The 26,313-nt window shown below is 49.2% G+C and overlaps 1 protein-coding gene across 1 annotated transcript in view; it reads left to right on the top strand.

Annotated features, from left to right (window-relative positions):
• MTCL1 (microtubule crosslinking factor 1) overlaps nucleotides 1–26,313 on the top strand; it is a 122,055-nt gene that overhangs the window by 71,458 nt on the left and 24,284 nt on the right. Inside the window, 4 exon segments of the mRNA XM_077778257.1 lie at nucleotides 4,276–5,613; nucleotides 6,693–6,824; nucleotides 16,848–17,078; nucleotides 18,703–18,900. Coding sequence (XP_077634383.1) covers nucleotides 4,276–5,613; nucleotides 6,693–6,824; nucleotides 16,848–17,078; nucleotides 18,703–18,900 — 1,899 coding nt within the window.

The following is a 26,313-nucleotide window of genomic DNA, read 5'->3' as shown; positions in this document are numbered from 1 at the left end:
CACCGATAACAAGGAAATTAAAATCCACAGTCCCTGTGCTGGGGGCTTGGACCCTCCCGGGCGTCAAGTGTGCTTCAGCTCCCTGGCTCTTGAGCCGGGAAGATCTCCCTTTAAAGGGTAACAGCTTCCCCATTATGGAACGTAGCACTGCCTTCGCCTGTGGGTCACTCAGGCTGTGAACAGCCGTCACCGCCTCTCAGGAGTGTCTGAGAAATATTCCGGGCACCGGGAATACGTTACGTTCCCCCTCTGCCCGCGGTACCATTGAGAAAGGAGTTTCTGTCCAGCAGAGCGGTGGAACCGAGCGCCTCGGAAACTGCAGGTCTGCCACCAAAACTCAAAGGAAACCGGCGCCCCGGCGCAAGGTAGGAACGCGAGTAGTCAGCGCTTGGGGTGCTGGCTAGACGTCAGACTTGCAAGCCAAAGAATATATACCCAGAGCGATATATTTTTGTTGCTTGACAAGGCCTTTCCAGCTGCTGCTGGTGCTGGTGGTGGTGGTGGTGGTGGTGGGGCCATGTGTGTCTTCCCCTCTGTCCCGTGCTTGCCTTCTCTGCCTGCCACAGGACCCATGTCATGTGGAAAGTTTGACTTGACCTTCTGCTCTCGTACTGCATTCCTGGAGCTATCTGATGATCTCTTGAAACCAGAGCTTGATATCCTTGAGCTTAGGACTCAGCCTAGACCCCCTCCCCCAGATTTTGGCAGAGTTTTAGAAAGTGTATGGTTCCAAGATAAGATGGGCGACCCAGCCTCCTGCTGCTCTAGCTGAGGCTGTGATTCCCCATCTTATGAGAAGGAGCGACTCCCTGCTCCCAGAAGAGGTGGAGTCTGGCTCCCTGCCCCTTCTAACCTCCCACCCCACAGGCCCCAGCAGGCACAGTGCCCAGCTCCAGCCGCCTGGACCCGAGTGAGCAAGTCTGACCCTTTTGCTAAATACACACACTCCCTTGGCTTCAGAGATTGCCTTTCTTTGGAAAACTGCTTTAGCATTGGTGGAGGCCTGGTAGTGCATGGGCATTGAGTAGAAACGACAGCATGCTTTAATCGTGTTAGAGTCCCTGGTGTGTGTGTAGTTTCTGTTTTTAAGGAACAAGAAGACTTTTTGGATACTGTATCAATCAGGTAATCTACCAATCAAACCCTCCTTAGGGTATGTCACAGAATCTTGCTTCATTAACTGGGGTCTAGCTTCAAGAAGGAGGGGAATGGTTTTGGTTTTAGTCAGATTTGTGGGGCATGATGGGCAGGGGAAAGGGTGTGTGAGGCTTTAGATTTCCAGAAATCAAAGTATATAAGGTCTCTTTGGAATTTTCTACCCTAAGCACTTAGAGTTGAGCATTTCAGAGCCCTTGGGGAAGGCCCAGGTTGCGCTGGCCTCTCAGAGATCCTACCCCTTGCCTCAATTTCTCAGTTCAACTTTTGGGGGAAAGACCCTCAGGGAGGATCACCTGAGATTCCCAGATTTTGGTCTGAGACAAAAACTTCCTGAGCTGTGCAGGTCACATTACCCCTTGTCCACACATTTCCGGCCTGGCCTCCACCATACCAAGGCCTTACCAGCTGCAGATTTCCACGGAAGTGGGGTCAGGGCATGGGTCACAGCAGGGGGTCTTGCCCATCCTTGGGTCTGCCCAGGCCCGAGGTGCGCAGATGGTGGGGTCCCCTTGGGGCTAGTGACATTCTTTTCCATGATATCAGCTGCTGTTTTCAGGCACAAAGGGAATTTCTCTGGTTCAAGGTAGAGACAGGATCATTTAGGGGCAAAGGACACACGCTGGCTATCAAGTTAATGCTGGGTCTGAGGGCATTGTGATATCTTCCCAACCCGGGCTTTCACTCCCAAACTAATCCATTTACAAAGTGTTGACCATCTGTCTCCACTGGTATGTGAGTTTGCTTATTAAAACTCCATTCCTTCCTGTGAACTGCAGAGACCTCTCTGTGTATTTGGATGCATAGATTTCTTACAAATCTATGTTCATCAAATGATTGAAAGGGTGCTTTTGACCTACTTTCAAAAGGTTTAAGAAGCTAGGGTCATTTAAAAGCAACATGCCCATTTCTGGTGCAAAGCAGATTCCCGGTATTCACTGAAAGAATGATTGAATCAACAAATCGGCATGCTTTTACCCTTAGTATTAGGATTAAAAACAATGTCTTTTACAGCCTGAGGGTTCTATGTAGGCTCTGTAAAATCTCTCTCATTACCCCAACAGTGATGGTAATCCATTTTGCTCAGTATGAGTGGGCAGACAGCTTTATTTCCAGTTGGTCACGAAAATCCTTTTATGTCTGCTTAACCAAAAACAAAATCCTTAGTATATTGGGTTCTTAGACCACAAGACAATACCCTCCTCTTAGTGACATTTGTGTTATTCTCCTAATGCACGAAGAAGACAAAAAAACCCAGAGTTACTGGCATCTCTCTCCAATATTAATTACTTTTCAGACAAGGAGGAAAGTTAATTTCAGGATGCTAGAATGTGGAGATTCACCATGTACAATTTATGCAGTGCATTTGACCTTCATGGTGACCTTGTCATTGAGTGAGGATCCTGCTTTAGGCATAAGGAGACAGATTGACCAGGGCTCTGTGATCAGCCCATGGATCATGGACAGAAGGGGCAGAAGTGGAACCCCCTTCTGGCAGGACCGATTTACCCTCTGCTCAGAGGACGGCAGGGAGGGCCTGTCCCTTCCAAAGGCGCACAGGTAGCACCAGGGCCTGCTCTCCACATGGCACTGTCTCCCAGATTGGCCTTAGATTTTTCCCAAGTCTTCCATGTCACATCAGTTTTTTTTTTTTTCTTTCCAGGATCTTGGGGTGCAGGAGGAGGGATCTGGGCAGGGTAGAAGGAAGACAGTTAGGAGGCACCAGTGTGGGTATTTCTGTATCTTGCTGTCCAATGGTGAGTGTGTGGCAAGAACATGGCGGAGAAGCTGTGTGCAAGCTGCATCTGACTCCATCAGACCATTTGAACACAAAACAATGATCTAAAAGTTCATTCTCCCCCAGAGGGCTGACTTCTTCCAGAGATTGGTTTGATGACCCTCTCTCAAATGGATGGAATATGGCTACCATTGACCATGTTGTTGAGTCTCTTGGGTTAATGGGGAAGCCTTTGAAGCTTCCCCATGGAAAAGCCCCCATGGAAGCCTTTTGAAACCTCTATAGCCAAAGGGGAATGATTCAGGAAATTCGTCATTTTTCCCATTCGCTGAATGTGACTAGTAAAACATTTGTGCAGGCCCGTATCAGAGCTCATGTAGTTCCCAAGCATTGCGATCTGCACAGAGAAGGCGCAGTCAACTTTCCAAATGGTTCACAATGTATCTTCTAGACCTCAAGCACACAGCAGGAGATTAAACTCAGAAACCCAAGGGCGGAGTTAAGTGTTCCAAAACTGGAGACGTGGTTCTCACTGGTAGAAGATTCTACCAGTCTGCAAGTAAAGGGAGTGGAACAGAACAAAGGTTCGGATGTAGCCCTTGCCTTGTGAAAGGTTGTGAGTAACCCAGGTGTTAGGTCTGCAATAACAGTTCACCCTAACCATGTGGTACTTGCTGCTCACTTAGACTTAAAAGCCGCCTCCTGCCTGTCATCCTGTGTTCTCATCCTTCTGTCATCCTTGTAATATGCTGGGGGTGGGGAGACCGGGGTGGAGTAGAGCTGAATTGCCACGTCTCAGGGTCTCGACAAATCCATAGCATGCCGGGCTCTGATTGGGGCCTCTCTGTCCTGGTAATACCTGTGGATTGCCGGCTACTGTAGATGAGGGCAGTCTACACTGTGGAGAAAGTGAGTGGCGACAGGTAGAAGTAGCTACCGAAACCTGTCTGCGACACCAGGCTTAGTGAGTGGTGCTGGCCTCCCTCACCGGTGCTCACGATTTGTCGGATTGGACTCACAAAATAAGGACGAACCTCTGCGTTGCTGACAGACACTGGGTTCCATTTCATTTTACGTCCTCTTCGCTCATCACCTGTATGATGGATACCACGTGCATGTTTGTCCCAAATGATTCATTTGGTTCCTTTGGTTTCTGTGAGAAGGCAACAGACCAACGGCCTTCACGGTGTCCCCTGCGCGAAGGCCTGGGCTCACCTCGGCTTTGTCTTGGCTCCTTCTACCTGTAACTCGACGCACTGACAGAAAGATGGTTGTTTTGTGTTTGCGTGCGTGTTGGGGGCGAGGTGCGAGGGAAATCATCAAAAACACGAACATTTGGTATTTTCAAATAACCCTTCTCTCGGGCTGTTCTCTCCTGGCAGGATGACAGTGCCGATTTGAAGTGCCAGCTTCAGTTTGCCAAAGAGGAAGGTTCCCTGATGCGTAAAAAGATGGCCAAGCTGGGGAGGGAGAAGGACGAGCTGGAACAGGAGCTACAGAGGTACAAGGCCATCTACGGTGACGTGGACAGCCCTCTCCCCACGGGGGAGGCGGGTGGGCCGCCCAGCACCAGGGAGGCCGAGCTGAAGCTGCGGCTCAAGCTGGTTGAGGAAGAAGCCAACATCTTAGGCCGCAAGATCGTGGAGCTGGAGGTGGAGAACCGAGGCCTCAAAGCAGAGATGGAGGACATGCGGGTCCAGTACGAGCGAGAGGGCGCGGGCCGGGACCACATCCCAAGCATTCCTACCTCACCCTTCGGCGACTCCCTAGAGTCCTCGACGGAGCTCCGCCGGCACCTGCAGTTTGTGGAGGAGGAAGCGGAGCTGCTCCGGAGGTCCATATCCGAGATCGAAGACCACAACCGGCAGCTGACCCATGAGCTGAGCAAGTTCAAGTTTGAGCCTCGGCCGGAGCCTGGGTGGCTGGCGGACGGCTCGGGCAAGGGCGTGGGCAGCGGGGCACCTCTGCAGGAGGAGCTGAAGTCGGCCCGGCTGCAGATCAACGAGCTGAGCGGGAAGGTGCTGAAGCTGCAGTACGAGAACCGGGTGCTGCTGTCCAATGTGCAGCGCTACGACCTGGCCGCCCACCTGGGCCTGCGCGCCCCGAGCCCCCGGGACAGTGACGCGGACAGCGACCAGGGCAAGAAGGAGAGCGACGGGGAGGAAGGCCGCCAGCCCCAGCCCAAACGGGAGGGCCCTATTGGCGGCGAGAGCGACTCGGAGGAGATGTGCGAGAAGACGTCGGGCTTCGGCAGCGGGAAGCCGTCGGAGGCGAGCGAGCCGTGTGCGGCCGAGCTCCTGAGGGCCAGGGAGGACACCGAGTGCCTGGCCAGCATAAAGCACGAGGCCGAGCGCCTCGAGCGCACCGTGGAGCGCCTCATCACAGACACGGCCGGCTTCGGGGACGACGTGGTGCAGCAGGGCGGCGGTGAGGCCTCGCCGGGGTCTGGCGTCCAGGGGGCAGGGGAGACGGGCGAGGAGGGCAAGAAGGAGCCCCCGCTGCTGGGGACCATCAACTCGAGGATGAAGGCTTTCAGGAAGGAGCTGCAGGCCTTCCTGGAGCAGGTGAACCGGATCGGGGACGGCCTGACAGAGCGCCTGGAAGGCCTGTCCCCCCTGCCCCACCTCACGGAGTCTTCCAGCTTTCTCTCCACTGTGACCTCTGTGTCCCGGGACTCCCCCGTCGGGAACCTGGGGAAGGAGCTGGTCCCGGACCTGCAGGTAAGGGGGCTCCTGGCTCTGCCTCCCTGCTCCGTTTTGCTCTTCCTCCTTCTCGCTGGCATTGCTGCACTTGAACTCATTCTGCTCACGGCTGCTTGGTTATGATTTCAAACCTGCATTGTACTAAAGCCTCAAGTGTCAACCAAATCCTTTCTATTGGCTGGGGTTCTTTTTTTTTTTTTTTTTTTTNTTTTAAACCGCGCCGCTGCTCTTGGCTTAGAGGCCCTCCCTCACGATACAAGGCTCACCCCAATGGAAGCGATAGGGATCGACGCAGTCCGTCCTTTCTCCATTTTTTGGTGTCGCAAACGACCGGCTGCCCCGATGAAGAAGCAGAGGAGTTTAAAAACAAAGTACAAACTCGTTTCACAGTCAGGACACTTAGCAGACTGGCCCAGCAGCGCTTGCATCCCTGCTGGGGTTGACTGCCGGAGGGACGCAGTACCATTCTGCAAGGCCCTAGGCAGACAGGCCCACCCGCTCCCACTGGAAGATAAGCCCGGGTGGGGAGAGGAGCCGGCCCCCCCCACCCCGGGGAGAAGGATGGTTCTGATGGAGAAAGTTGCAGCCCTCCCTGAGCCGAGGGTGCGGGCGGAGCCGAGTGGCCTTCCAAGGACTGCTTTCCTATGCATCGCCCTTGGGTGCATGACCCAGCTGCCGCCCGGATTATGGCTTTTGCTGCTCGACCACAAGCGAGGAAGGAGGAGCCTTGTTTCCGTATCCTTCGTGGGTGTGTGCTTGCAGTGGGGTCTGACTCACGCATCCCCATCGCATGCGCCTCATAACCGGTGTTCTGCCTTCTTCCCCACTCTGTGCCCCGTGTCGCCTCTCAGATCTCTCAGCCGTTGTTTTGCGCATCTTCATTTTGGCTCTGTCCTCGTCACTCTTGTATGGCGCTGTGTCCGGTCACGCTTTTCCTGGTCCGGCGGTGGTTTCGGTTGTCTGCCTTACCCATTTTTGTTTTCTCGAGCCCCACTCCCTGCCTCCCACCGCCCCCTACCACGCCCTCATCGTTTGTTGTTTATTTTAAATTCAAAACAAAACGAAACAAAACCAAATCCCTCCCATGCACCTAACAGTCCAAACTGAGAGGTCAGCCGGAGTGGCAGCCGGGTCAGGAGCGCGGGGAAGAGCCGGAACAGTTGCACCGCCGGGCCGACGGGGACGCCGGGAGCTGCCGGCAGGCAGGCCAGAGCTACTTCAGCCTAGAGGTCAGCACCCCCTGCCCCCCTCCCCGCCCCTCCTTTTGCTGTGTGGCTGGCCGTGTGATGTTTCCTCCCTGGTCCTTAGGGGGCATGGTGGGCGGAGATGGAACCAGGTGGGACTTCACTGGACTCAAACCATTGCATGCATCTGGGATGGGCGGGTCTGCACAGGGCCAGCACCCCTGTCGGACAGCCATCGTCCCGCCCTCGAACTGTAGGAAAACACAGGAGACTGATTGGTGAGTGTTCTGTAGCTTTATGTCAAACAGTAAAGAAAGCAGGCATGACCACCAAGCACTGTCTTTGCTGGAGGAAACTGTCCTTCGCTGTGTCTCTTGTGGCCTGTCCTGTAGTTTCTGGTGACAGTGCTCCAGCCGGTGAGCAGAATCAGGGAGGGCGCTCCCCGCCTGGGGGCTCCTCAGCAGGCCCTGTTGCCATAGTAACCTCTTGTCAACAAAGCTCCCAGCCACCGTAGATGCTCCGTGGTCTAAAACAGTTGTCAGCCGCCCTGTTGGTGGAAACTCTTTCTGGCAAGTAATTCCACCCAGGACAGAGAGACAGGTGTCCCCGAGGAGCAGATCGCTGGCTCCGAGACTGCTGGTCAGGGCCGGTGACGGCAGGAATAGAGCGCCCTGTCGCACGTTAGGAAAGGTCCAGCTGAAGAGACTTCATGTACCAGTCCCAGAAGGGGTACTGCTGCCCAGCTCTGAGGCATCCCGGTGACTCCCAAACAGCAGGGGTGACAAAGACAGGGGACTCACTCCTGGGAGCACAGGGAAGCTCACCCAGCAAAAAAGTCAGGCATTTGACTAGGAAGTGATGTTCACGGAGGCACTTGGGGTAGAGCAGCGCCTGTGCCCTTGGGCTCAGCTGGCAGCCAGCGCCCGGGTGAGCTGCGGGTCCTGTTGTCACGGGTCGGTGCATGGGGCTGCGGGCTTACCCAGACCTGAGCTCACGTATCTCTGGTCTGGGCTTTTCCCTTGTCCTGTAAGAGAGTATGTCCCAGCTCTGCCCTCGTAGATTTGGGCGTGCAGTAACATTTAAGGCTTACATAAAAACAAAACCAGGTTTCAGAAACATCCTGAAAGGATGGTACTCCCACCATCCTTACGTTATCTGGCAGAGGCCAGGCTCGCTCAAGAAGGTGGCCTCCACGTCCCTGTCCCAAAGGGAAGGCTGTAACCGTGGGCCACACAGAGGTGTGACAGAGAGACATCCCGCACACCGAGGGCCGAGCGCACATCAGGGCTGAGCTCCCCCAAAGCAAGCAGAAGCCCGGCGTGCTGTGTGCAGCCACTGCAGGTGACAGCAGGCTACCCCGGGCCATCCCAGCTGGAAGACTGAGTGTTTGTAATTTTAAAAAGTGTTTTCTGGATGCTGTCTTTGGGCCCTGGACATACATCACAGTGTATCACTTTTAGTGTGTTCCCATTCCAAAATGGCAGGTAAGATGTTCCTAGGATTTATACCAAAAGTGAAACCGAGCACCATATATTTGGGGGTTTCCCCAAATACAGATGCAGTGATTGCTGTGTATTGCTAACCTTGCGGTAAGCCCCTCTGATCAGCCTGTGCCCCACACAGGGTCTTCATATGAGAATGATGGTTGCCTGGGCAGTAGCAACCTCACAGTTGTGTACATTTCAAAAGCACTGGACGATTCCTCTCCAGGATGGAACCCTCAGGAAGACCCATTTCTTAGCCTGCAGTTCACACTTTACCACTAGCTCTTCCTAGCAGGGAGGCCACGCTGTGCCAGAATCCAGTCTGGCACGGGCATCAGGATCCCTGGGCTCAAGCCTGGCTCTGTCCATTACTAGCTCTTTCTCAAGCAAGCCTCAGCCTCTTGTTTTCTCATCTGTGAAATGGGCGGAGCAAGACTGTTCTACCTGCCTCACGTGATTGTATGTGAATGATTCCCAGAGCCATTGAGCTATTGAGAGAGTACCCTGAAAAGCACTGAACGCTGTGTAAATGTGAAGCGTGGCTAGTAAGAAAGAGGGAAGTGGTCCTGGCACTGAAGACGGCCAGGTGGCAAGGGTGTCACAGCTGCCCTAGTTGGGGTTCCAATGTCCTCTGCCCCCCAGAGCGCAGACTTTTTTCCTGGCTGCTTCCCGATGCTGCACCAGCACAGCTCCGGCTGAACACACAGCCCCTTCTCTCTGATCGCTGCCTGAAGAGAGCTGCAGCTTCCTTCCTTCCCGCTTATCATTCAAGACATGTCACATGCCGCCTCAGTTAAACTCTGATGAAGTGTTGTTTAACGCTGGGGCGTTGAGAAGCTTCCCCGTTGCCTGCCACACACACACACATGGCATTGCGTAGCTTTGGATGCCAGGGGCTGCGGGGAGAGGAAAACACTTTGTTGAATCAAGCCAAGTGTTGTGCAGGATAAATAAAGGTAGATTAGTGGAGTTAGCTGGGGCCACGTGGTGACTTAGGATCCCTGCACCATACAGCTCGGAAGGTAGTGTCAGATCTTCAGGCTCATGCCCTCATTCTGTGCCTGAGAAAACTGAGGTCTTGAGAGTGAGGCAGCCTGCCAGGAAAGCCCCGGGTGCTTGGTGCTGGGGGGTGGGAGGGGGCACCCGAACCGCCTCCTCAGGCCTGGTTCAGCCCTCTCCCCACCCTGCCGGGAGGGGTGCTGCTCGGAAGAGGTCCGTCTCCTCTGGCAGATGTGCCGAAACACAGATCACTCGGGTGGCTGACTGCACAGCTAAGTCTCTCACCTTAAGTGGTATGTTGCTTCCTTTACACATCTGTCCGGTCTCCTTTAGTTTTTATAAGTTTTCTTGAGAAAGTGAAAAAGCTCATTGTGAAAGGCAAGGCCCAGGCAGCAGCATTTCCTGGAAGGGGTAATAAGATTAATTGCGACTTAAACATCCTTTGTTCTGACTTTATTCACTAAGGCATTTCAGACAGAAGATTCAGTTATATATGCGAGCACGTTATGTTTTAAAATATTTTTTTAAAAAGATAAAACCCATTCCGGGACCACTTTGAAAGCTCCGTTGTTTTTCCTTTCAGCACAGGAGCCCATCATAGACCGCCTGTAGAGTCAGGGTCTTGAGGGAGCCACTCTGTCCCTGGGGTGGATGTCACCCTAAGAAACTGTTTAGTTTGGTCTTCGAATATGATGTTGGGTTAAAAAATTGTACAGTGGATGATGCTAGACATAGAACTCTTAAAAGCCTTCTAATGAAAACATCCCCCGATCCATTGCCCACAACCTCTTTCCCGTGAGGCTATCACGGAAATGGTACACAGAGCTCCTGTCCGTGAGCAGGGCAGCCCGACTCTTCCAGAAGTTTCTCCCGGTGAAGACTCACACAGGCAGCGTGACAGTGCCGGGTGCCACCATAAGTGCAGAAAAGGCACACCCGGACACTTTCATCCAAAACGAGGCCAAGACCGAAGCCGGCGTGCCTCAAAGAATGTTCTCATTTCCTCTTACATTGCCTTTGAAATGACTGTCTGTGCAAACTGATTACCTCTATACAGGTGTGAATTTCCTTTAGCTCTGCCCATAGTTCTTTGGGTGGGGAGCTGATCTGCTATCAACAGCTTAAAAGAGGGGGGAAAAACTTTCTGTGTTTAAGCTGAAGTTTTTTGTTTTTTTGTTTTGTTTTTAAGGATCCGTTTCTCAAGTCCCAGTTTTGAAAAGCCTTCTATGTTATTTGCCTTGTATTCAGGGTCAGAGGAGGGAAGATGTATTCTTATTTTGGGAGATTTGGGTTTTTGGGCCAGGTTAAACTGCTACTACCAGTACGAGCAAGCACCAGGAGCAGCAGCAACACCAAGAAGGAGAAAAAGAAAAACCATATTCTTGCACTTGCATTTCAGGAGATGACAAGTCTGTCATTAGGTGACAACTAATAGAAGCCTGGCTTGCAGATGGTGCACACACTAATCTTAGGGAGGGACGGGAACATCCATACCCAGCACTCTTAAAACGATCACAGGCAGAGAAAGCTGAAGTCAGAGCCCACTAATACCCACTGTCCCATTAATGCAGGCACACCACACTTCACAGCTCAGAAGGACAGGTATTCCTGGTACCTCTTCATCTCAGTACACGTTAGCTCGATTCGCCCACCGCGTACCAGATTTCTTCCCTGACTTTGCTCCCCGTGTCTCCTAACAAACCTGCTGAGAGAGTCCCCCTTGTTAAGAGAGAACAACGTATAGAATATGCAGCTTGGAATGTGTGGACGCCTTAAAAATAGTTCTGAATGAGAAGTGGCCAGGCATGGGCACTGGTCACATTTCAGATATAAATGAAACCAAGCCTGTGGCCCAGAGGATTGAGTTTCTAGAGCAGGAATCTCAAAAAGCTCTCTTCCCCAGCTCCTCCTTTGATCCCTTAATCAACGACACACATGAAGCATTTGTGACCCCTTATGCCCCAGCTGTGAAATACCAGCCACGATGGATAAAATGACGTGGGCTTTTGTACCAAGTATATGCACACTTGTGCTGACCTCATCTACGCCTTTTGGAAAGAGCAGTAACAAAACTGGCCAGAACAAAATGGAACTCGCCAGAAAATGAAGTCCTGTTGATAGACATGGAATAGAGTCCTAATATTTAAGCAGCATTGCTAGTATTGAAGTCTCTATAATGAGAAGCATTCCTTTTTTTTTTTCCTGCTTCAAGATAATGCAAATATCTTCTTAAGTGTGGAAAGTGATTTATAAGCCACTTTCTGAATGAGGAAAATCAGCAGTATATTGGTGTGGACTCCACCACATGGGGAAAGCGTGGGTGGTGGGTTTCAGAACACTGCCAGGGAAGGTGGCTGTGATGTCAAGGTTGATACGTCTCTAAATATCAATCTTGGCCCTGAGGCCAAGTGAGGATGGTATTTTTTCAATAGCCTGCCTTCACAGAGAGCTCCAGACGAACTTGTTTGATGTATAATCTGAGCCTTAGGTAAGTGGGCAAAGGATGGTTTTTAGAATGAACATTTCGGGAACTGGGTGATGAAGTATTTACTTTCTAGAGATCTAGGTGTGATGTGAACACTTCCTCCAGATGTATGTGGCTGGGTGCAGTCATGTGAGGGCAGAATAATTCTAACTGAAACTTTGACCAGAGCACCTTTGTATTTTGTTTTTTGTAATGTTGGAGTGACCGCACCCCAGCTAGGAGCAGTTACCTGTTTGTAGGAGTTTTAAAATTCCATTGGCAAAAATGGACAGTAAAGAAAAATAAAACTTCTAATAGATGAGGAGGACTAACATTTTCTGTTGTTGACCAGTCTCCACAGATGACACGGAGCCACTGTAGGTATATCAGATGCCCCAGATGAACAATATCATAGAATATCACAGGTCCTTTTCTGTAACCCATCAAAGATATGGCTCCGACAGAGGGGACACAATTTTAATCAAACAGTGCTGATGTATGAGGCTTGTATATTTGTTTGAAACAAAAACAGCGTAGAGGCGCCTGGGTGGCTCAGTTCGTTAAGCATCCAACTCTTGCTTTCGGCTCAGGTCATAATTGCATAGTTCTTGAGTTCAAGCCCGGCATCAGGCTCTGTGCTAACAGTGTGGAGACTGCTTAGGATTCTCTCTCCCTCTCTCTCTGCCCCTCCCCTATTCTCTCTCTTTCTCTCACAAAGATAAATACATAAACTAAAAAAAATAAAGACAGTTTATCTATATTATTTATTAAGATTAAAACCAAACTAACTAGTTTGGCTTAATATTATAGAAACTAAATTAACAGATACCTGCTTTTCTTAAAAGATAGGCTTGATTGGGATGCCTGTTTCAACATCTGTTAATATTGAGCTTCAGGCTAGTATCAGATGTTTTGAAACATGGAGGATTTTTACATTTTAAATGTTAAAAAAGTAAAGCTAGGAGGAGAGTAGCCTGGGTCACCTGAAAACACTTCTGTGCAAAATACCTAAACTGCCAGAAGGGGTACCCCACGAGGGCAGGGATTTGGACAGCTTTATTTACTCCTAAATCCCCAGTACTCCCTAAATCCTTATTTACTCCCCTAAATCCTCAATCGGTTGAGCGTCCGACTTCGGCTCAGGTCATGATCTCACGGTCTGTGAGTTTAAGCCCCACGTCAGTCTCTGTGCTGACAGCTCAGAGCCTGGAGCCTGCTTCCGAATCTGTGTCTCTTTCTGTCTCTGCTCCTTCCTTGCTCATGCTCTGTCTGTCTCTCTCTCAAGAATAAATAAACATTAAAAAAAATTTTAAGAGATGCATAAAGTATAAAATGCCCTTTTAAATATGTAGCTGAATTCCTAAGCAACTTGGGGAAATCTTCAAGGATTGGAACTGACTTTAGAAGTGAACATCAGAGCGGTATCTGGCTTTTTGGTGAGTGGGTTGGGGGACGGTTGCCAGAATTGGTAAGCCGGAGCCTTGGAAGCAGGACACAGAGCCTTGGCTCCATCACAGGCAGAAAAAGCAATGGACCAGGGCTCCCAAGGGCTGCACATTGCGTAAGGCTCAACTGGAGAGACATCTGCCTGCTGGTAGAGGGAAGCTGATGGAACAGCATGAAGTCTCCCTCATGTAACCATAATGAGAGCCAGCCTCACCAAGATCAGGCTTTGAACGGATTGTCACCGGTGGCCTAGGAATCCCCACGGAAAGGAGAATTTATGTTCTGTTGCTGGTTTCTGCACACAGAGACCCCATCTGGAGACACATGGTCAACCCAGGTTACATACAAGATCATAGCTAACCCCCCACTGATTTTAACTGTTTCCATCTCTAAAAAAATACATTTTATTTCAAAAACAGTAGCTTTGATTTCTCTACCATTGCCACTTGGACACAAAAGATAGGCTGTGCCAGTAGGTAGACATTACCAATAAGGAACATGAAAGATTCCTTTGACTACTTTTCATCTAAAATGTAATAAGCAGACCTTTGTGCAGTTCCTCTTAGGCACTGTGTGCAATTGAGAAGGCTGAGACCATGTTTCTGGGCGCCCGACCCCGGTCATCCTGACTGTCCAGCCTAGGACCGCCCAGGAAAGAGCAAGGCATTCTGGAGTGAGCAGGAAAATCTCTACTAAGGAAGCATATGAGCAAATTAATTATGCAGCTTAGAATGCACCGGGTAGTGAATCTACAAGACCCACTCATGTGAGGTGGTCACATTTGACTCAGTCATACTTGCCAGCTCTGACCACCTCGGCAATTTGAGAGGCTGCTGTGGTAGCAGAGACACCCCTGGGTCTCAGCCTGGTTGGTGGGCACCGTGGTGGTCGGCGAAGTTCGGGTCACAGGCAACATTACACGCCCGTCTCCTAGGAAAGAGATGAGGGCGGCCGGGCTTGTCCATCGTAGGCGACACAAGTGCCCAGGGCAAGATCTTGGGGGAGCTGCCAGACTCACTCCCCTGCTGCGGCGCCCGCACGTGCTGTGTTGCTCCGTGTGTGTCCCCAGTTTGTGCAGATGTCTGTCCTGCGTCTTCACGTCAGGCAGAGTTCTGGCGTCCACTAAACCCCTTCCTTTATCCCACCGATCAGCTCAGGGGTCCCCCTGTTTTACCTGAACACAGTGTGTCGCTAGAGGAGCTGCAGGGTCAGCTTGCGCAGGCGGCCAGACTGCATCAAGAGGAGACAGAGAGATTTACAGACAGGATTCGTAAGGTAAATATGTCACGCGATTTCAGCACAACCAGGTGTCTGATGGCGCGGCCCCTGGAGGCAGATGACTGGATGTATTTGAAAGAAAGTTGTCGTGCGCAGGCTCCTGGACTCCCAGGGCTGGAGTTTCATCCATTGAGCTGCCCCTCAGACATGTCATAAAGACGACCGTCTGCCTTTCTCTTCGAACACATGCTTTTACTGTATTTACATTGCGGTCGGCGGGAAAGTCCTTCCTAACATGGAGTCTACATTTTCCTGCAGCTGTAAACCAGCAAAGGCAAATCAAATAAGGGCCTTAGTGCATCTGGACATGAAAAGGGTGTCCATAACTTGGGGTGTCCCGCAGATTCGTAAGCTTTCTCCATGTGGTAAACTTTCTGATAGAAACTTCAGCAACTCACCCAAACGGTTGTCTTCAAAATACCGCCGTTATGTGAGCTGCGGCCTTATTAACCCTTTTACTTTAGAATAAGCTAGCTAACTATCCTTTATCTATTAAATCCTTTACCAGAGTTGCTATGCGAAAGGATTTGCGGACACGGGCACTCATTTGCTAAATAATTTAACTTATTTTCCTTTTTTTTTTTTTCTTTAACTGCACCAAACATCATGTTTGAGAAGGGAGTCTATCCCTGGAGATAAATGGCAGGGTCCCGGGTGTGTGTAGCTAGTACTTGGATTCAGGGGAAAGGAGTGTGTTGAAGATGAGCCTACAGACCTTGTTTGGAAGGCGGTGAGAGGTCATCCAGGCTTGTTCAGAGGGAAAGGGATGGTTTTCCCTAACGATTCCGAGGGCAAAGGACCGGCCCTGAGACTTGAGAAGTGCCGGAGTCATGGGACAGGAGGAGGCAGCCAGGATAGTGGGGAAGTCAGAGCGAGTCCGGGAGGGAACATTGGCTAGAGGCTGCACAGTAGTGGACAGAACATCCCCGCCCCCAGCCCCGCACCTCCACTAATACTCCAATGTCTCTGGCGTACCTGCCCTGAGCTAGGCGCTCTGCACATCCCAAGGTAGCTTCTGGCTTCGCTTTGCAGCCCAGGGACCTGAAACCTCCTCAGTCAGCCGGTGGCCTGAGATAACACTGCAAGTCCATTGCAAACGCTGAGTTTCCAGCCTGGTAGGCTGCCCCTCTCCCCACTCCATCCTGCTCTTGTGCCCACAGGGCGGAGAAGCCTCGGGAGGACTCTGAGGCTGCCGCGATGGTGAATTAAATCACTGCTATCTTGTGTTATCACAGCTTGAAGTGCAAAAAATATCTGGTATGATGACTGCGGCCAAGCAGGTCTGTGCACAGAACCGGGACCTGCCCAGAGCTGCCACTCTTCCGTGGCTTTAGCATATCAGACACGTGGGTGTGGACCTCAGGCAGCCGTAATCGCATCCCCTCGGTTTCTGCGCACAAATCTAGCACTTTAGAAAAACAAGCCAGAACAAAACTCACTGCCTTGATCTTTGGCCGAGGGGGAGTGTTAAAGCAGGAAAGGACAGCTGATAACAAGGCTGGGATCCTAACCCTTTTTTTGGGGGGGAGGGGGAAGGGGGGGAGGTCTGTGGAACAGAGAGCTTTCATCCCATCTGTCACTTTAGCTACTGTTGATATTATTCGTATGCCCCTACCTGTACAATGAGATTTTATTCACACCCCTTTGCTTAGGCATTACCGACATAGTGATGATTTATTGTTTGTAACGTGCCTGGACCCATGTGGAAAAGCAGGAACTTAGCGTAGCAATGGGAAACACTGCTTTTTCAGCAATGCTTTATTTCCCTAAGGGTCACTACTCATCACTGATACGAATGTGAAGTCCTGAGCGTGGCAGCAGGTTGTCAGATGACTTCCCTGTTTGTCCACCTCTGTATGCAGCAGAGGACCTCGGACCTAGACAAATCCCTGCTCCCCCACCTGCCTCGCCCGCCTGCTCTCTGTGGGCCTCTCCGTCAGCCTGGCGATCTCCTCCTTCTGCTGGGGGCTGTGCACACCAGAAGGCTCAGGAAGCCGAGGGGAAGGCTCTCCGCTTACTCCCCCTTTACAATCGAAGTGTGCCTTTGTGTGCAAGCCCACCTGCAGAGGGCACGTGGAATCTGCATGGATATCAGCTGCACACCATACATCCGAGAAGCCATTGTCCTGAAGTTTAGAGAGAGACCTCTAAAAACACCCCAAGAGACTTGACAGTGAAAATCGATTGTAACCCCTCACTTTGAAATAGGGTCTGCTTCTGAATCAGAAAACCCTTGAGGCTTTTATAATTAGTACCCATCTCAAGGAGTTCCCGTGTTTCATGTCCCAGCCGCAACATGATAAGGATTGAATGGCAGTTTGCAAAGACTTTGGGTTTGGCTTGGGTGGCAGGTGGGAAGAGCCGCTGTCACACATCTCTCCTTTTTTTCCATTCAAGATGGAGGAGGAGCACCTCTACGCCTTGAGGTGGAAAGAGCTAGAAATGCACAGCCTGGCTTTGCAAAACACCCTCCATGAGCGAACCTGGAGTGATGAGAGAAACCTGATGCAACAGGAGCTCCGGTCCTTGAAGCAGAACATCTTCCTTTTCTACGTCAAACTCAGGTGGCTGCTGAAACACTGGCGGCAAGGGAAACGGATGGATGAGGAAGGCGAGGATTTCACTGAGGTACCTCCGCCCAGAGCGTTCGTTTTATTTGCGTCCGTTTTGTTCTTGCCCCCCAGGCACCGCTGTCCCTCTGCCTTCTACACACAGAGTCACACTCTGCCATTTCGCATTATTTTATTAAGTCCAATGCAGGCAATGGAAATGCAACAAGTGGTCAAGTTATATAATAGACCAAGAATTCCATACTGTCCTTTAATCTCGTTGTTTTGTTTTGTTTGTTTTTAAATAAAATAGAGCGTGAGTGGGGAAGGGACAGAGAGAGAGGGAGACACAGAATCCGAAGCAGGTTCCAGGCTTTGAGCTGTCAGCACAGACCCTGATGTGGGGCTTGAACTCATAAACCATGAAATCATGACCTGAGCAGAAGTCGGACACTTAACCAGCTGAGCCACCCAGGCGCCCCTTGACCTGGTTTTCAGAGTCCTGCTCTGTGACTGCATCATGCAGCAAAATGTTGCTGCCATTTCTTTTGTTGCTCATCTGTGGATTCATGAGAATTGTCACCCGGAGCTCCTTTCCATGTCTCATCCCACCTTGGCTGGTTTGTCCAACCTAGCTCTGAATCTTTCTCTCCTCTTTCCATTTCGGTTTTTGTTCCTGAATGCTAGAGCCCATTCTGCCAGTGCGGTTTTATAAGCTCCAGTTCGGTCAGATTTTTGCCACCTCCAGATTTGCTGCCTGTGCATGTGTCTGTTCCCTCCTGTGCCCCATTCCCAGTTTCAGCCCAGAGCAAGAACAGAGCCATTTCCTTGCTGATTGATCTTATTGATTAAGTCAGTGTGACTTCGAGCTCTGCAGGCTGCTTCCGGCCCAGCCTTCTGATGCGTGCAGGGCTGGGACCTGAGGTTCTGAGCATCCGCCCCCCTGACTCCAAGGCATCATAAGTCTCGGTTTCCTTTAGACTCCCAGGGACTTTTTGTCTGCTTTCACTTTAGTGAGCAGTGTATACAGTTTGAAGTCATCCTGGGAAGAGGAAGATACATGGCTTCTCTCTACTCTGGAAGGGAAGAAAGTCTTCCAAAATCAATTCAACCTGTTTTCAAATAGCCGTGACCAAGAAAACCATCATTAAGCAACAAAACCTACAAGTAGTTGTGAAGTTTCCTGCTGAGCAATACTTTGGAGTTCCTCCTCTAGTTTATAAAACCATAACTATAATCAATAATCATTTATAAATCATAAAATTTGTCATTGTCAAAATAACTTACAAACAGTAAAATTTCCAATCTTTGCTGATCAACTGGGCACCCCTTGTGTGCTATTCAAAGGAAAAGCGTTGGGACGCGTGGGTGGCTCAGTCAGTTGAGCATCTGGCCCAGGTCATGATCTCATGGTTCACCCACATCGGGCTCTGTGCTGACAGTGAGGAGCCTGTTTGGGACTCTCTTGTCTCCCTCTCTCTCTCTCTCTGCCCGCCTCCCCCCTCAAAAATAAATACATAAACATTTAAAAAATAAATAAATCAAGTGAGTTCATGAAATGGGCTAAATGAGCATATTTGGGAAAAGGCTAAGAAGTCAAGACTTGATAAGCCACAAAGTGGAGAATTCTCAAACAGTAAAAACCAGGCTGCAGAGCAAAGGATTTGGATGGAGCCATGATCATTGTCTCCTGCTGTTTTCAGAGCGAGCGTCCGGAGACCCTCCCCAGGCTCGGCGAGCTTGGAGTGCAGGGGGACCCCAAGGGGGACGTCCCCGACCGGGAGGACAGTGGTCCAGGCTGCGGCTTTTCAATGGGAGAGCATTCTCCACACTCCCCTGTGCAGATTGGTGACCACGGATCGCGGCTGCAGCCTGTGCACGCGGGCCAGCTCCACAAGCAGGTGGGTGCCAAGGTCCCAGCCCCTCGTTCTACCCACACATGGGAGAGGAGACTGACAGTCTGTGTCTGTGTCATCTTATTCTATATGCTGGTGTTCTGGGGAGCAGGAAACTCCTCTGGCTGCCTGTGGTTGCCTGGAGCTGTTTTTGTACTAGAAATTATATCGTTAAGGCTTTCAGCCCATTAGTTCGTTTGGCTGACATGTATAAACAAGGAGCTAGTAGGATCAGATCAGTTGGAGAGGCCAGCAAATGTCCCTGGAGAAGAGGAGGAGAAGAGGGGGAGTTTTGAATGGTGTGTAGACTGATCTATGGCTTTACAAAGGTTGACCATTCTTCCCAGAGACAGTACTGAGTGCAGCACCCTCCTCATGTCCAGAGAAAGAATGTACAGGGTTTTCTTATTGATGTTTAGCTGAATGGGCATGGGAAACACCACTCATTTGGCAACATGATGCGTGAGGAGGAAAGAGAAAGTTGTTGTGGTTGTTGTTTTTAATCCTAAACCTGTATAAAGTGTTTTAGGTTCTTTTTGAGCCACTTGAAATGAAAATGTTTGATGACACCTAAAAGAATGAAAGCATGGGGGTGACTGAGTGGTTCAGTCAGTTAAGCATCCGACCCTTGGTTTCAGCTCAGGTCATGATCTCGCAGTCTGTGAAACAGAGCCCCACATCAGGCTCTGCACTGGCAGTGGGGAGCCTGCTTGGGCTTCTTTCTCTCTCTCTTTCTCTCTCTTTCTGTCTCTCTCACTCTCTCTGTCTCTCCCTCTCTTTCTGACCCTTCCCTACTCATGCTTTCTCTTTCTCTCAAAATAAAGAAATGAATTTTTTTTTAAAAATGAAAGTACTCAGGGCGCCTGGGTGGCTCAGTCGGTTAAGCATCCAACTTCAGCTCAGGTCATGATCTCATGGTTTGTGGGTTTGAGCCCCGCATCGGGCTCTGTGCTGACTGCCAGCTCAGAGCCTGGAGCCTGTTTCAGATTCTGTATCTCTCTCTCTCTCTGACCCTCCCCTGCTCGCTCGCTCGCTCTCTCTCTCTCTCTCTCTCTCTCAGAAATAAATAAAAACATTTAAAAAAATGAAAGCACATTAAAGAGAGGTGGGATTTCAGAGTATAATATGAAATAATCATTATTATTGCCAAGTGCCACATTTATTAATTATTAAGCAGATAGCCCCTGCTATCTGGTACTACTGCTGCCACCCAGATTTTTTGCACTTCTATACAAAACAGCAGGTGTGTTGGGTTTAGAGTGTTGAGACCCTAGGAGGCATCCAGCATTAAAGCTTTCTTGCTCCCCGAATTTCTGGTCTGAGTCCTTTCTGATTCTGTGTTGCTTCTTTGATGGTTCTGTGGGGCAGAGCCCAAGGTCCCAAGCCCTAGACCCCTGGCTCTGGGGTGAGGGGCAGGGGGCGGGTGGACCCTGAGCACAGCAGTTACCCCGGGCGTGGCTGTCGCCACTCAGCCGCTGACATTTGTGGGCTCCACAGCTGCGGCTCCTCCCTCAGCCCAGAGTCGCAGAGGGTCAAGTGGGAGAGGGCTGGCATCAGATCTTTGGCTCAGGTCCAAATGAGGGAAAGTAGTGATGTCTGAGCACAGGCCTAAGGGATATGTGTGATATCCACCCCCCTCAATCAGCTCTCTACACTCAAATCACATTTTCACAACTAAAGAGCTGTTTTCTATGCACACCCATCCACCCTTCATTTTCCCTGAACAATATGATTCAAGAAAGAGATTATACTTTCAGATGAATGTTTAATTACAGTTATTAGGAAGTTTGTCATTATGCCAGGGTCCCTGGGGAGATTTTAGCTCATGGAATGAGTTTTCCAGCAATTGATCTAGTTAGAAAATAAAATGCTCCTTTGCAAATAGCCCTTTAAAACCCACCGCTAGTATTATTTTTAAAAGAGATGTTGTCAGTCAGTTCTATAAAGAATCCGTGATTAGTTCAAATACATCTGTTGCTTGCTACTCAGCCATAAACCTGCCGCGTCTGAGATCACGCGTTGGGTGTTTCCCACGCGTGCATCCAAATGCTTAGGAAAAGGGAAAAAAATGTAACACATCTGGTTTTCGAAACAATTCTCATGGAAAATTTTACCCTTGGGGTGGGAAATAATGCAGAGTCAGTCAGCTGGAACCTCACATTCAGGGTACTGGAATGTCATCTCTCTCTGCCTCGTCCTTCCCAAGCTGATATCCTAGCTATTCACCTTGCAGTAGCTAATCCCACTGCACACTTTGTACGGTTTGCCATGGAAGCACATGGGGGGGGTGGGGGCTGCAGGGTAGGGTGCCGACGGGGAGAATCAGGGCTGCCTTTGGTGGACGCATCTGTCTGTCCATAGCAGTTAAGTGCACAATGCCATCCATCTGAGGACAGAAGATTAATGAGCTCTACTGTACAACAGCTGATCGCCTGAGAGTGAACATTCTCAGTTAGTGGGTCCACCTGCCCTTTCGTGGCATGGGTATTAGCTGGGCAGCCTGCCTGCAAGAGTAAGAACACGTGGCTCAGAGAGCCGCACCCTTTTCAGAAACTCTGAGATCCTGCCAAGGTGATAAGTGGAACAGGGAATGTGGCCGGACTCCCTTCCCAAGGCTAGATTCCCAAGTAACGCAGTTTCCCAGGCCTCGGTCTTCGCTTTGCATCACAGTGAACATTCTCACGGTTGAACGCAGCGAACGGCAAAATGCATCACGTCCAAAGAGGTTAAAAAAAATTTTTTTTTTTTTAACATGTATCAAGTCAATTTTGGGAATAGTTCATAAAAAATTGTCAGGGTGGAAAATGTTCGGCTGTGTGAATGTTCCCTGTTAACTGATCTTTAGTCACACGACTACTGATACAGTGGCAGGGACCTGATTGTCCTCGAGGACAGAAAGCACTTACAGCTTGCCCGGCCTTCTGGAAGAACTGGAAAATATGCAAGAGCTTGTGGGATGGCTCTCACCGAGCTCCAGGATGCTTGCCACTACATTAAGCTTCTGAGACCTAAGGCTGCTTATGCGTTTTTTACCTACTAGTAATTCCCTAAATCAAGATTTTTTTTAAATTGTTTTTAAATGTTGTATTTATTTCTAGAAGAGAGAGAGACAGCGTGAGCAGGGGAGGGTCAGAGAGAGAGGGAGTGACAGACTCTGAAACAGGCTCCAGGCTCTGAGCTGGCAGTCAGCACAGAGCCCGACGCGGGGCTCGAACCCACGAACCGCGAGATCATGACCTAAGCGAAAGTCGGACGCTTAACTGACTAAGCCACCTAGCGCCCCTAAATCAAGATTTTTTTTAACACAAGATGATTAACAGTGCCAGAATTACGTGGTTCCAATAGCTAATCATCTGTGAATTGGATTAATTTATTCAAAGAGAAGTCACTTTTCATCCAGGGATGTGGCCTAATGTTCTTTATTGAAGCATCTAAGGATGGGGTGCCTGGGTGGCTCAGTTGGTTGAGCGTCCGACTCTTGCTTTCAGTTCAGGTCATGATCTTGTGGTTTGTGAGTTCGAATATTGGGCTCTGCGCTGACAGTGCAGAGCCTGCTTGGGATTCTCTCTCTCCCTCTCTGTCTCTCTCTCTGTCCTTCCTTGCCCCCCCCCCCAAATAAATAAACTTTTTTTAAAAAAGCTTCTAATTATAAATATAGAGAACCTGATTTAAAATTCAGAGCAAGACCGATGAAATTATGTTTCCTGTTAGTCTCCAAAGACAGCTGGTCACTAAGGAGCCTCCCTCAGGACCTAGCTTTAGGACCAACTAGAATCTGTTCCCCTGGGCCTTTGTCACTCGCTGGTCCAGGACTCATTTGGAGCTTAGGGCCTTCAAGAGCCACCCTAAGTGAAAGTCAGCGGCTTTGGCTCCCTGGGCCTCCTGGGCTTCGACTCAGCTGCACCCTTTTCTGCTTTGCCCAAGGTGCAAAAACTTCCCGAAAGAGCACCTGTGCCAGACAGGGCCTGTGTGTCAGAACTGTGATCTGCTCTCCTCTTGAGTCTAAGTCATGTTTAACTTTCAATTTTGTATATTGTTCCACGGATTATTCTATAGACTTTGCAACCTCTGTACAACCTCACTAGGAGACAAGGAACTCTCTAGAAAAGGAACCAGACCAGGGGCACCTGGGTGGCTCCATCGGTTCAACATCTGCCTTCAGCTCATGATCTCATGGTTCGTGGGTTCGAGCCCCACATTGGGCTCTCTGCTGTCTGCGCAGGGCCTGCTTCACATCCTCTGTCCCCCTCTCTCTCTCTGCCCCTCCCTTGCTCACTCTCTCTCTCTCTAAAGTAAATANATCTGCCTTCAGCTCATGATCTCATGGTTCGTGGGTTCGAGCCCCACATTGGGCTCTCTGCTGTCTGCGCAGGGCCTGCTTCACATCCTCTGTCCCCCTCTCTCTCTCTGCCCCTCCCCTGCTCCGTCTCTCTCTCTCTAAAGTAAATAAGTTAAAAAAAAAAAAAAAAAAAGAACCTGACCAGAGCTTATAATTATGAAGCATTGCATGTTTGCTGTGTGTTTTTGTTTGTTTCTGTTACTATGCAAATAGCACAGGTGCAGGAGGTGAAGAGCCACAAATACTGAAGGGTACTTAGGAAAGGACGCTGTTAGTCCCCGTCACACCTCCCAGTGTTAGCCATGGTCACAGTTATGACATCCTTTACTAAGTGTGCAACAAACTCTAAACCCCGCTGCTAAGTGATTTCTTCCCATCTGGCCACTTGATGTTCATCAGACCTGCCCTGGCCCTCTGAAGCCTACGGCTGGTAACTCTGGGTTTATAACTTACTGAATATACGTCCATCAGTTCTTTCACAAACCCACATTTATTCTTGGGAAGTTCTCCCGAAAATTACAGTGACCTGCAGCACAGAGCCCTCATGGCCCAGATCACCTGCCTGTTCTCAGCCAAAGGACGGATGACTTGTACAAACATGAATATCTCATCTCTGTAACCCTTCATCAGAGATTATGTTTTCGTGGCCAGTCCTCAGTGACACCTTCTCTTTTATCTATGGGAGGAAGTATCTTTTAGGAAAGTATCTTAAAAATAATCTGAACGGAACAATGGAAGTACGAACGATAAATGGCTTATTTAGTAACATGTTGCTGGATGTGTAAATGCATCCTTTCTGTCTGATCTCACAGTAAAGGACTTGTCTGGGGACTCTTGCTGATAGAGGAGTTACTTTCTTGAATAGTGTATGAGGTCTCCCTCTTTGTAATTATGAAATAGGACCAGTGCCTGCCTGTGTTGAGGGTCAAGGGCAGCTACCACAGCATTCTGGAACTCCCTGCCTATGTCTCCTACCCTAAATGAATAGGAAGAAGAGGCCATCTGGCTTTCTGTGGGTTGACCCATAGCAGCAGGTCATCAGAACAGAACAGAACAATGTATCTGTTCCAGTGTTGGATCAAACTCATCTCCAACATGAATGGCTCTGATACAAGCAGCGTGGTTGATGGTGGCTTAGCTCTTTCACAGAATTATTAAACACTTTTCTGAGAAATCTTAGGCATGGATGAGTTTATCAAATAGCCGGCATTGCATCACAAATGTCTGGGTGTATTACCTTTCTCAGAAGCTTCCTTTTCACATTAATAATATTTATTATATATTTGGGTGGCAGCCTTAATTAGCTGAGGCCCAACCTGGAACGTGTTATACAGTTTAACACTTTGTAGCACAGTCAAGCTCCTGACCCCAGGTTTGGAATTATTGTCAGGCTTGCCCAGGAGAAATGAACTTGGAAGAGCTGAAATGCCCTTAGCCTGAGGAAAAGGAAATGGTGGAGCTGTTTTATTCCTACTTTTTTGCAAGAAAGCCAAGGAGCTGATCTTGAAGAGAGTGAAACCTGGGTCTTTTTCATTGAAATTGACCCATGCTTAACAGATCTATAAGCTAAAAGGTTGCATAATTGGGCCCCTGGCATAGAAGTTTCAGAAAACTCTCTATCCAGGAAGACTTTCACCCAAAGACCTCTAAACAGACCAAAGAATCTTGATTCCATTCTCAACCTGATTAGGGTCGCCCTTTTACCCAAAACATTGCCCAGCAAGGGCCACCCTGGGGAGAAAAAGTAAGACAAGTAATTTTAAAGCATTCTTTCAGGATGACTCACTAATATCATTCCCTTGGATATGGAGGATGGAATTCATTTCTAGAGATTAAAAGTGGCTTCTCTTAGGCGAAGTTTAAAAAAAACAAACAAACCTGGGTAGAATATAATGTCAGGATGTAAATATCTTGGCTCGGTTTGTCCAGCTTTGGGTGGGACAGACCTGGGTTGCCGTCTGTGTTCTGCGCTTCCTAGCAGCAAGAGCCTGGTAGTTGCTCTGTTCTTGCGTGTTCTAGTTTCTGCTCTGTAACACAGGAACATGACGGTATGCACCTAGCGCTGATGCAGGATGCAAGATGCGTCAGCGCTGGTACATATCATCATGTTGCATGCAGGATGCAAGTAACATCGTGCGTCAGCGCTAGGTGCATACCATCATGTTGCATGCAGGATGCAAGTAACATCATGCAGGTGAACGATTAGCATAGCTGATCTTCGCACACCCTCTGACCCATTAGAAACAATTAGTATTACTTTTCATTACTGGGGGAGGGTTGTTTTCTGGGGTTTTTTTTTTTTTTTTTTTTGGTTGTTGTTGTTGTTTTGCTGTGAAAAGGTTTAGAAGCATCATCTGGGTCTTCAGAAATTTTTACTTGGGCATCAATCGTTGGTGTTGTGCACTAATGGCAGAGAGCTAGTGTGGCTTCTTGCCATATCACATGCTGCTCCTGGGTGATTACAATAACAACTACCAATAACATTGATTCTGTGGACTCTTTGGCTCTCTTTGGCCACCTTCATCCCAAAGCAATTTTTGAACTCATGCCGTGATGATTAATATTATACTGCTTTAATAACACATTATGTTGATTACTCTGACCCAAATGTGCCTAAAAACATTAAGGCTTAATTTTACTTAATCTGATCTTTGCTAATGCCAGAAAACACCTATATCCAGAGGAACCAAAATTTCAGTCTGCAAAAGGACTGTCATTTGAACTCCTGCTTTCGAGGACCACAAAGTTCTGGTCTTACTGTTGTCAGAGCCATTTAGTGCAGGCCTAAGAACCCCACAGGCTGACTACATTCACAAAGTGGGGCTCGTAGGGACCTATTGATTACATACAAGAATTGATTATATGGTTTTCTGCTTTTTCTTCACTGAGCATTAAATGACTACTCAGTCTGGATCAAACCTATTACCATTACTTTATGCCTAAAATACTTAGACTTAAAAAATAGTGATTTCTTGGTTTGTTTGTTTGTTTGTTTGTTTGAGAGCAAGTGAGCAAGAGCATGAGTAGAGCAGAGAGGCAGAAGGAAAGAAAGAAAAAGACAGAGAGAAAACCCCAATTTT

This window comes from Crocuta crocuta, unplaced genomic scaffold, assembly GCF_008692635.1.
Source record: "Crocuta crocuta isolate KB4526 unplaced genomic scaffold, BGI_CrCroc_1.0 scaffold26, whole genome shotgun sequence".
Lineage (NCBI taxonomy): Eukaryota > Metazoa > Chordata > Mammalia > Carnivora > Hyaenidae > Crocuta > Crocuta crocuta.
The sequence above is the reverse complement of the archived record's forward strand: the minus strand, read 5'-3'. Positions and strand labels throughout refer to the sequence as shown.